We start from the raw sequence: 12433 nt of genomic DNA, 5'->3' as shown, positions 1-12433 counted from the left end.
GAAGGAACGCATCCAATGTGCTTCAAGACGTTCATTTGAAAGTCAGAAAATGGAAGTCGGACTCCAAGTCGAAAAAAAGGGTCTCATACATCCACAGCCATTTCGGAGGCGTTTCGGGATGTTCATTTATATGGCATAAGTATTCATTGGACCCGGAACCAACAGTACATATAAATTACCTAAGTCGGAGTTAAAGATGACTCCGGATTCTTCTAAGTTATCTAATTCCTCTTGGGTAATGAAAGAAGGTGTCGATTTCACTTACTCAGAAACCCAAGAGTAGATATACACCTCGAGCTCACTACCTGGATTGGTTGGAGGCACGGAAATAGGTCAAGTCCTTGGGCATTTGGAAGTGCTAGCACGCTCACGAGTTACAACAACCTTTTTTCTCAGCATCTCAGAAAAAACCTATAGAGGTATCACCACTATGTTACAAAGAGAAAACTTCGAAATCTACCCAGAAAATTAAAAAAAAAAAAACCCACCAAATTCTAGAATACTCAGAAAGGTGCGAGAAAACCTAGAAATTAAATGAGATAAATAAAACCTAAGTCAACACTACTAGAATTAGGGAAAACTAAAATAGTGGTACCCCTACTATGTTAGCCTAATCTGTAAAAGTGAAAACGAAAGTCATGGAAAAAATGCAAGTGACAATGAAAAAAAATGAAGGTTGCATAATGAAAAAATTTACATAAAATACAAATTCTGATGGATTGAATGATAAAAAGTAAAAAGGGAAAAACCTTACTTGATTTTTGAAGATTATTGAATAATTTGATTATTGGTGATCACGAAAAGCTAGCCTCTCTGCACTGAAATAGAAGCAGAGAAGAAGGAATGAGAAGAAAGACGAAGGAAACCTTGGGGAAGTTCTTTGGAGAGAGAAAATATTTTGAGGAAATAAAAAGTGAAAGTTAAAATGGAGTTATTTAATTAAAACTTAATGTGACATTGATTGATGTAGAAAAAAATTGTAATAACCTCACGGTTCGTAAAGCGAGAAAAGTTACAACAAGCATGAAAGAAAAAAGCTTTTCAAAGATTTTTCGCACTTAAAATTTAATAAATAAAAAAATCATTTAAGTCTGATCCTGTAAACTCAGGTACCCTCGACAAGATCATTTAATCGAGAAATCCAAGTTAGTTGGGACACTGTTCTGGACAAGATCAGCCGTTCAAAATCATAGTTAAATGAGAATATTACGTTACTAATTAACGGATATATTATTAAGACTAATAAAAAAATCGTGATCTCATAAAACTAACAAATTATGACATTTAAACAGACATTACTGGTAGAAAATTCCTAGAAAACCATTACCTTAGAGAGAAATGAATAAAGAGAAAGGGAACTCAACAGATAAACTTTAACAAATACTAACATCTGTAGATATTTTTGACTTAAGTATCAGAATGTCTTGCAGGTAGTCTTTCCAAACTAATTTTAACGTCACTTAAATTAAGATTTCTGATCTCCTAATCTCATAAGCTTGTAACCACAACTAAAAGTACGAACAGAGGTCTTTGACGCTAGATTTCTTTGAGAGCCTCTTAGCACTAGTGTAGTAGTCCATGATTTCATAACAGACGGCCAATAAAAGACAAAGACTATTCAGCTAATTAATATAACTCAATAATTAAAGAGTAAGATTTAACTCCGAATAAAGACAAAAATAACTATATTTAAATAGTTAAACTAAAATATGTGCAAGAAAAAAAGAGATATCCTATTTGGTACAAAAGAGTAGCATAAATTTTTATTTAGCAAAATTATTTCCTAACTAAGTCAGATCAAAAGAGTGGTCCAAAAGGAATAAGAGAGAATTGTGATTAATAATGTGTGATACATTTCAGAATTTGACTCCGAACATTCCTGTCCTGGTATTTAGCTTTCAAATGCACCCTGTTACCGTGTGATTTCTGATGTACATGCTTTGATATTTAATACATAAATGTGATTAATAATAAGGATGTGATTTTCATTTCACATTTTTGGAAACTCATATATACAAGTGGAATTTTTTGTGATGCCACTTCTTGGTTTGCTTCTCAATTTCAGCCCAAGAATTAAAGGGACCGCAACAGAAGAATAGCTGCTATGATTAGCAATGCTACGGTGCACAATAATGCCTGCAAGTTGATCAACACCACATTGGCATTTATAAAGTGATAGAGTGAGTTGCAATTAAGTGACAAAAACTACACTATTATCTATGTGATTGTGTGATGAATGGTTCAAGTCTTCCATGAAATTTTATCTCTGTTGAAGAAAACAAGAATGGAAACATGGATTTTAATAGCTTCACCAAACATCTTAGTGTACCTTTAGGCTATTTAAACGTGTAGAGATAGTTACACTGCGATTTTGAGAAACGGGATCCATCAGATCGATGTAGTTCAAAGTAAAAATCTTTTGACAACGAATCAATCAAAAATTGAAAAGATTGATAAAAATGGTTGAATAATGTGATTTTTTAGTAATTAACTGATTTAAAATAATAAATAATATTTTATTTTTGAAATTATATATTTATATATAATTTTATTATATCTAATTCAACTCTGATTAAAATATGGTTAAACCAACAACCGATTAGATTTTCAAGATTTACTTACACATTGTTACCAACTGACATAAGGTAGTGTTTGGTTAATATTTATGTTCTCACACATAAACACGATGACACACATTTGTTGATTGTTCTAATAAGACATAAATTTCGTTGTAACATTGTTAAATATATGTATAGAGGGAAAGAAGTTACTGTAATTGCGGAGGCTCCAAGACCAGCCCTTTCCCTAGGATCCTTTCGATAGTAATTTCCGAAATAGAGAATTGTTGCAAAGTACCACAGAGGTGGACATACAAATCAAAAAAAGAATCTGAAATAACAAGCAAAAGTCATGAGAGGCCTAAGACAAGAACAAGAAGAACAAAGTGAAGAAAGGAATTTATAAATTGATATGTAAAATACTTACGAGAACCATCCAATTCCGCAGCCAAAACATGGAAGGGGTTTGTCATAAAGTCCAATTTGCAAGTCCTCTGGATCTCTAATCAAATAATATTTTCCCTTTTCTTGCTCTGTGTCATCTGGCGCTTGAGCTGCCACGACAATTGACAGTGTTTTAGAAGAACTTGATCAAAGAGTTTGTATACTAAAAATCAACTACTATATGTTTGTATATTTTGTATTTTAACACATATTTTATATTGATTTAGTAGTTAATTTTTTATACACAAGTATCATGGTTACAAATGCTTCTAGTATCTCTCTTTACTTTTTGTTTGGTAGTTGGTACATTATCAGATATATATCTCTAAATAGAATACAAATAAATGGAAATAAATTACCTCTAAAAATTGGATAACTTGGTACACTTGGCCTCAAAAGATTAACATGTTTATCAGAGACTGATGTGGCCAATTCGACTCCGTTTCGCAAGTTAACAGTCTCTTCATTAGCAAGACCTGTGACATCAAAGTGAATCACAATTCATGGTAAGTGTGTTGGATCAAGTTATTTCTTCATAGTTCTAAATTCCCTATACATGAATGCTTTACAGTGAAAAGTAGTGAACACTATACAGCAATCCAAACCTGCTAGTGCAAGTGTACTATATTTGAACAGTGCCATGCATCTAACTTAGGTGCACCAATAATAAAGATCTTACATAATTGTACATCAAATTTTGGGTAAATGACATAAAAGAAACCTAATGGAGTATAATATTTCCTTAAATGTCCTGAATGGTTCTACGTTACATGCATGTCCTGAAATTAGTTTTTGTATGTCCTAAAATTAGTTTTTTTAGGTAAATCAAAGCTACTAAACTCGATTTGGACTATTCAATGCATTTACGAAATAGCTTCGATTTAGTAGGAGCAACTTCTATAGAGGTAAATCGAAATTAAAAGAGTCGAACCACGTCCAAGGTAAATCAAATCCATTAGTTTCGAATCAAAACCACTTAATTCGATTTACTATTTTGATAGACGAACAAGTAAATCAAGTACATTACAAATTTTTATAGTACTCATGACATCTTTTAAGCCATTTACAATAATTTCAAAAAATACTTACAATAAAAAATTCTAAAATTTTATAAAAATGCTTACTTTAAAATTATTATTAAAATTTTAGTTGTCCTCGTTATAAAATGAATAATTACAATAAATTTTTTTAAAAATTATAATAATATATAAATACAAAATGAATGAACGATTTAAAAATAGGACAATCTTTATAATATTGGAAGGCAATTAATTTAAAAACGTGATTTAAAAAATAAATCATTCTCATAACTACATAATTATAAATTTTAAATACTTTTCAAAAAAACTATTCTAATACTTAGAAGTAGGGGTGGCAAGCGGGAAAGCCCGCCCCCCGTCCCGCCTCACCCAATGAGGCGGTCCTAGAATCTCACCCCGCCCCGCCTAATTGCGGGCTGGCGGGCCGGCGGGCTAAGCCCGCCAAAGCTCTTTTTTTATTACTAACTACTAAATAATATATATAATTTCACAATCATATTAATAAATTTATAATTTTTAAAGGCATAAAAAATTATATTTTTTATATTCATAAACATTAAAATCGTTGTAATTATAAATATCTAATAAACATAATTATAAACCAAGTTTTCATCCAAAACATAATTATAAATATTGTCTCTAAAGTAACATAAACATAATCCAAACCACTCAATTTTTATCTTCGTACTCTTGTAAGTTAGGTTGGAGGAAGTTAGGTTTTGGCCAAAAAATTGTAAAAATACCTCCTCACTAAAAAAACACTAAGCCCGGCGGGGAAGTCCGCCCCGCCCTGTCAAAGCTCGCTAAAGTCCGCAGTTTAAGCGGTGCGGGTTAGGCAGGCTTTTACTATTTGGCGGTCCTAATTTTTCAGCCCAGCCCGCCTTTTTTGGCGAGTTACGCAGGCCGGCCCGGCAGGTTTAGGCCCGTTTGCCACCCCTACTTAGAACGAAGGATCTAAATGTTTTAATTTTAAGGAGGTTCAGAGATATAAATATATTTTTAATTTTCAGAGATCAAAATATCTGCGAGATAAAAGATTAAGAACCTATTTGTCCTTTTCTCTTCAAATTTTTATACAAGTACTTTTTTTTACTCTAAGAAACTAATCCAAACCCACAAAAACTATTTTTTTTCGCCCTTGGTGAAATAGCAGCAAAACTCTTTCATGCTTTTGGCAGTTTGGTTTTTTAGTATATCAACACTCTACTGTAATAGTCACACTTATTCAAATTGCAACATTCGAAAATTATAGCATAATTTATTAATTAAATTATCCAGATAAGGATAAATACTATGTGTGGAAAATCATGATCAGAAACTGTTTATAATTGTCAGAGTTAGAGCAGTCAATACTACATCAAATTGATGATTTGTTTCCTCATTAGAACCTACCAACTATGTTTATGCAATTTATTTAGAGGAGTTATCTTCTTAATGATATTAAGGGTTTTTCTTCTAAGTGCAAAAAGCATTGCGTTTTTAAGTTTTTAATGCATTAAAGAATCTTTTAGAAAGTGTTGAGTACCTTTATCCATAGAAATCGGAGCTAGTTGGCAAACTCAGCCTTTTAGCTGTTCAAACAACTGCTGGAAATCCCTGTTTGACGCAATCCAATGCAATCTTAGACAAAATCATAAGTTGTGAGACCAGCATGGCAGAAGAATACACAACAGTTGCAAGATATTGCATATCAATTCCCAGAGACTATGATGTTAGAATTTTCTTCTATTGATAGTTGACTTTTGATTTTATAAAAACAGTTTAAAATGCTTAAACCTAATATTCTTGTAAATTATAAAATGATGGAGTGATCCATTTTAGGTTTTAAATGTCATGTATTATTGGGATCTCTTGTAATCTAAGTTTTTGATGGTTAAGACCTGATCATTATATATACATGTTATAAGTAAAAAATTCACCCTTTTATCTAATTTGCTAAGGGATTCATTACTTGCCACCTCTAAAGAGATTCGACAGGATGTGTGTTGTCAAGTACCGAATCCTCACAAATATTATCCCCCAACTACTTGGCTCATGAAATTCCAGAAGTATATATATAGTTATCTTCCATTAGTTACTTCAAATTCCTAGTATTAAGTCTATTAAAAATGCTATTTGTACACCAAAATCAGCCACCAATGTATTTGTGTATAAATACATGTGGTTTAATTTATTTTCAATGTGTATTTGTATTCCAACATGTATTTTATACTGGTGACTGACTTTGGTGGTTGATTTTTGTGTACACGTAGCATAGTCGTAAATCCATAATATTAATATCTAACATATGAAACTCATAAAATCTTTAAGAGAATTAATGAAATATTCAAAGAGATCCAAGAATGAACATTTAGGGTGAGAAATATGTGACTTTTAAGATTTTAATATTCATGAGACCAAAAGCAGTTGAATGGACAAAACTGTTGATCATCTAAAACTCTAATAATCATGGCACCTAAGAAAAAGAAGAAGCAGATGCTAAAGCAAAAAAAGGTCAAGAACATGTGCATAAGACTAGCAAGAACACCTCTCAAAATTTCATAGATATTCTATTACTTGAGCAAACATGGATGAATTTAAATTGTATGAAGAAGTAACAAGAATTGCAGAAAATAATGGTTGGAAGAACCAAAGTTTATTAATTAGGGCAACATACACACAAAGAAATTTCTATGAACTATGAATGAGAACTTCAGAAGAAGGAAAATTAGTTACCAGTTATAGAAAAGCTAAAACAGAAAACAAAACAAAAACAAAACATGAGAAAACTGATCAAAATCAGAAGAAAAACTCGCCTTGAAATAGCAATAACAACAAGAAGTTCCACTGATCAGGAGAGAGAGAGAGAGAGAGAGAGAGAGAGAGAGAGAGAGAGAGAGAGAGAGAGAGAGAGTTTGTATTGAATCGTAGGTATTGTACCGAAAAAAAATTAAAAAAAAAAACTGGGCTAAAAGTTCAATTTATGTTTCTTCATTGAATTGGTGCTTGACCTTCATTTTAACATTATACAACTGAAGCTAAACAGAGTTGACTCTGATCTGTCTCTTCTTGTTGTCTTAAAATGAAACTGTGAAAACTATATACTCTTTAGTTTCTTTTTTAATATATAACGTTGCGTGGGAATGAATAATCATAGAAACTAAGTTGCCTTTTGGTTGGTCTCAGCAGTTACAACTTACTAGAAAGAAGAGAGAGTTTTTGAGTTTTTTGAATTCACTAATACGGTAAATCACGCTTTCTTACAATGCAAGTTATTTCTTATATACAACATGCTGCTAACTAACTTCTCTTGATAGAAATAACTATGATAGATATCTCTTAACAAATTCCTATCAGCTAGTAAATTACATGATTTGCCAAGTCTTTAATTCGACTCAAATGACATCTCTCCAACAAGAGTGAGTAATAGCTTCATCATAGTGTTTGGGTTCAGTGATGGAAGAGACAACCAAGAAAAACACCTTATATGCATGTAACAAGTTCTCATATAAATGATTAGACATGATTTGATGCAGCAACAGAATTTGGGAATATAGAATTGAAGACATGAACTGTTGTATTAAAAGGCAAATGATCCCTCATAGAAGACTACATTTTGAGACACACTCATAGAAATACTCCCTTAGAAGACTATATTTCTCTCTATTATCCCATTTTGTCGAGGACTTTCTCTGAGTTTGGAAGTCCTGCATCTCACAACCAAATTGACAATCAAATGCACCCATTCATTGTGAAGTATAAGACATTTGTGAGACATAAGTATTTTGTCCCAATATGGATGCAACGACAACTTGTTTATTAGGCAAATTTATTTTTATTGGCTTTGTGAATGCAACTAGAGAATGGGTTATATGGATATAGTGGAACTTATCAATGATCCAAGAGTCACCATTTTTCAGAGACATTTTCATGAGCACAACTTGGAGTATAGCCTTTTATCTACCTCCAAACCATCTGCCTATGCCACTTTTACCATGTGAGAAACTTGCAGCAAATTAAAATTTTTGAATTTTAAATTTTCTGAATTCACTAATTATAATATGGTAAATCATACTTTCTTACCGTGTAAGTTATTCCTTATATACAACTACTAAAACAAACGGCTTAAACCGTCTTGCCTAATTTATATATGTAATCTTTTTTGTTATTTTTAAAATTTCAACTCAAAATAATAATAATAATAATAATAAAAGGATTAAATATAAAAGGAGAAGAGATCTTGGCCTTCGACTTCTTCAGATTCTTCTTCTTCTCTTATCTCCACACACCTTACATTTTTTTCTACTAGGGTTCTTTCACACCATGAGCAACTAAACTTCCATTGTTAAGGTTAGGAGCTCTATTATTTTAATGGATTAATATTATTATCATTCCTCTCTTGATCAATGCACTAGTTTATTTTCAAAGATTGGTTTCGTTCTTTATCCTAGGAATTAGGGTATATTACAAGATAACTCTTTTTCTAATTCAATTCTTGTTGAATCTTAGAAAACTTAAATCACTTGAATAATAGCTTGAAATTAATTACTCATAATTCTCTGATTACCTGAATTTAACGTGATATGTGACATATAATCATCTTATCTTTGGGTAACTAGGATTTGTGTGGCTCATAAATTAGGATTGGATTTAAACTTCTAATTTAAATTAAGCGACCAAGGAATTGGCTATTAGTTTGGTTAAAAGAGATTAAATTGCTAAGGAATTATGCTTTAATCAATTAGGGTTTGCCATGAATTGAACTTTTGCATTATATTAAAGTGTGTGATAAGAACTACTAACCCGGAAATTTAATATCTCCAAAGCCTTTACTGTTTTCTCATACCATTTTTACCAACCGTTCATTACTTGATTTCTTGAATTCTCTAATTCATTGCTTTATGATACTTGGAACACAAATCACTCAAATTGGCTTGTTTGACTAGTCTAATCATCCAATTATTTTTGCTCAATCTATCAATCCTCATGGGATCGACACTCACTCACCTGAGTTATTACTTGGTACGATCATGGGATCGACACTCACTCACCTGAGTTATTACTTGGTACGACCTAGTGTACTTGCTGGTAAGTTTATGGTATTCGAAATTTCGCAACCAACCACATGACAAAGGGTTATTTATTAGAAGTGTAAGTTTGGTTTGTTCAACTTTAGGGTTCTTATTTGTGGCTGTTGTTGTATCAATGTTGGGGGTAGAATTAGAAAGGGTTTAGGTCACATTAGGAGATGGAATTGAGAATTAAATTTAAGTGTTTTTGGTTGTTTACATATGGCAAAGTATGTACAAAACCTTATCAGTATATGAAATCGAATTTATGCCACCAATGAAAGGGAATCTGATTATAATGAAACTAAATGTATTATACACCATAAAACCAAATATAATATCATATAGTCATCCAAACAGATTCCATAAGGTTTGTTACATAATAGCAACCATAATGTGATAATATCAAACATAAGACACAAAACATAATACCAAAACATAAAACACTAAACCAGTAGCCCAAAATAAGTACTAAAGTTGCATAGTTGCATTTTTTTAACAAAGCATAAACATCACATGATCCAAAATACAAAAGTTAGCATATCCTATTGCTACATCTTGTCATTACTTCTTCTTTGCATTGGTGAGTCCAAGAGTTGGAATGAATTGCATTAGCCTTGTTGTGGTGCCAGAGGTAGCAGCAATTGTCTCAACAATAACTGGTGTTGGTATTGGTCCAGGTGTTGGTTGATTTGGTCTTGGTGCTAGTGGCACTATAACTGGTATAGGAGCGAATCCTATTGGTGCTAATGGCCTTGGAATAGTTGTTGGATTTTGGAGTCTGACTATTTGTTGCTTTGGTCTTGGAGCCTTAAAGGCAGGGTTGGCTGGTGGTGTAATGTTATTGGTAGCTTGTGCATTAGGGCCTCCAAAAGCATGCTATAAATTCCAAAAAAAAAAAGTAATTACAACATTGACATATACATTGATATATACTTATTAATATCAGGCAAACAAACAATAGTTAGAAGATACCTGTGACTGTGGAGCTGACTGTGATAGTTGCACCTCTTCTTGGAGTTGAGCAGTAGTTGCATTTGTTGCAGAACTTGCCTCCTTTGCCTTACTCTTGCCCTTAGTTTTAGATTTTGGAGGAGGTTTAGGCTTTGGTGGTCCTTTGCAAGTCTTGGCATTATGTCCAGCAATACCACATTTTTGGCAAATCACTATGAAAGTCCTTCTCCCCTTGGTCTGATAATGACTATCTTCAATAGGGGTCTGACTTCCCCCTTCTTTGTTGGGCGCCGAATAGGCCTCTTGAACTTTGGTGGTTCTGGACTGAGATATTCATTTTTCTCCAAATATTTTTCGGAATTGACAGGCTTAATATAGTGGTGATATGTTGCTCTAAAAGCATCCATCTTGAGCTATTGATGCACCTATGGCTCTGGTCTGTCATACCTTTTTTGAATTGCTGCTAGCATATGCACACAAGGAAGACCTGTGTGAATTAGTGTTCAAACATTGAGTTTATCTTATTTTCATAATAACATGAACATGTGTAGTAGAATATGCCAAAATTCTTTTTTACCTGTCAATTGTCACATGTTGCAAGTACATGTTTGTCACATGTTGCAAGTACACATTGCACTCATTATCCCCAGTCCATTAAGTAGTCCAATACTTGGTCTCCTTCATGGTATCCTCCAGCTTTTTTTGTTATACTGGGGCTAGTACACCAGTATAAGTACTTAGGACCTTCTTGTGTTTGGTTATCCTTCTCATTAAATAATAGTGCAACTCTTCCAACATAGTTAGTATTGACTTTCCTCTGTAGTGGATAATTTTTGTATTCCACACCTCACTCATGTTATTGGTGACATTGTCTAACTTGGGCCAGTGACGGAAGTAGGCCTTAGTCCAACATGCAAGCTAAAACTTTGCAAGGTAAGCCCATGCCTCTTTGTTAATCCTCTTGAGCCTTTGCATTTGTTGTTGGAATTCTGCATCTGTGCTACTCTTAGCACAAGTCCAGACCATGTTTTTCAAATGTGTGTCCTTAAATATTCTTACAAGGTTCTGCCATATGTGTTTAACACAGTTTCTATGATGGGCTCTAGGCATAACCTCATGCAAAGCAAGCAGCAGTCCCTGACAGTCAAAATAGTCCCAAAAAAATTTCATTATCAGACATATTTGTTCCTTAAGATTTTACTAATCAGGCATATAGATACCCAAAAGTATTCATAACCAGACATATTACTTGATCAAAAATATAAAACAGAGATAAAAGTTTGTGTAGTCATTAACACCAGACAGATAACTTTATAAAAAATGTACAACAGAGATACAAAGAAACAAAGTTTACCTTTTATTGGTTAGAGATGAAGTTCCACCCTACCTTCAACCTCACAATCACCTAAGTTATCTTGCAATAGCTCTAGGAACCACTTCCAGTTCACTTTTGTCTCACTATCTACCACAGCGTAGACAATCACATAAAAGTGATTGTTTGCGTCTTGTGCAACAGCAAACAAGATTTGCCCTCCATAATATCCCTTGAGGAAGCATCTATCAAGTCTTATAAGGGGTCGATAGTTGGTCTTGAGGCTTTTCTTCCAGGCATCTAGACATACATAAAGCTTGTTGAATAATGGTGGCGACTGAGGTATTGGTATGCATTCCATCTTGGTAGTAGTTCCAGGATTGCTTCTAAGCAACTCATGCAAGTAATCCCTTAACTTGCCATACTGGTCCTTCTCATTGCCAACATATCTCTCCCTTGCTAGCTTATGCATGTGCATCTTAAGCACTTTTCATTGGCATTTTTTATAGAGAATTAATGACTTTTCCTTGATAATTATATGATTTTTAAGGATATTCTATTAGTACTTTGATTTTCTTGGTTTCATGATCCTTGTAAAAAAATGTTAGGAAAAAAGAAGCAAAAGAACAAGGTAGAACCAAGAATTGAAGACAAGTGTAAAGAGAATTCGTGGATGCTGTTAACCCTGACCTTCTATATTTATGCATGAATACCATATCCACTCATACAAAATATACAGATTACTAAGTAATCTCCATTCTAGATATTTACTCAAACAAAATATTTAATAAACACAACAATGCTCTCCATAAGGACAACGTAACAACAATCGATCAATAAAATGCAAAATGCTTACCTCAGTCAGGGACGACAGAGACACGATCACAAATAGCACGAATTCGCAACTGCTGACTTGCTATGTCGATCATTCTCGAAATAACGATAATATAGGTTAGAGTGGTGAAGATGCTGAAGGTTGTGACGGGGATGACAATGGTGACGTGAAGAGAGTGGTTTTCTTCGTAAAACCTAATAGAGCAAAGAGAGTCACTTGTAATTTTATTTTTGGAGTGAATG

General features: G+C 33.1%; 2 protein-coding genes across 2 annotated transcripts; both read right to left on the bottom strand.

The window, feature by feature from the left end:
* Positions 1-1806: 1806 nt before the first annotated feature.
* Positions 1807-7010, bottom strand: LOC112790475 (uncharacterized). Its single transcript, XM_025832898.2, has 5 exons — positions 5568-7010; positions 3362-3478; positions 2986-3112; positions 2772-2889; positions 1807-2136 (listed from the first exon to the last, which is right to left on the bottom strand). The coding sequence occupies exons 1-4, from the start codon at positions 5575-5577 to the stop codon at positions 2877-2879; spliced, it is 267 nt and encodes an 88-aa protein (XP_025688683.1). The 5' UTR covers positions 5578-7010; the 3' UTR covers positions 1807-2136; positions 2772-2876.
* A 2506-nt stretch (positions 7011-9516) lies between these two features.
* Positions 9517-10650, bottom strand: LOC140183482 (uncharacterized). Its single transcript, XM_072231927.1, has 4 exons — positions 10622-10650; positions 10492-10531; positions 10066-10368; positions 9517-9969 (listed from the first exon to the last, which is right to left on the bottom strand). The coding sequence occupies exons 1-4, from the start codon at positions 10648-10650 to the stop codon at positions 9655-9657; spliced, it is 687 nt and encodes a 228-aa protein (XP_072088028.1). The 3' UTR covers positions 9517-9654.
* Positions 10651-12433: the final 1783 nt, after the last annotated feature.

The sequence above is a fragment of the Arachis hypogaea genome, chromosome 3 (genome assembly GCF_003086295.3).
Source record: "Arachis hypogaea cultivar Tifrunner chromosome 3, arahy.Tifrunner.gnm2.J5K5, whole genome shotgun sequence".
NCBI lineage: Eukaryota > Viridiplantae > Streptophyta > Magnoliopsida > Fabales > Fabaceae > Arachis > Arachis hypogaea.
The sequence above is the reverse complement of the archived record's forward strand: the minus strand, read 5'-3'. Positions and strand labels throughout refer to the sequence as shown.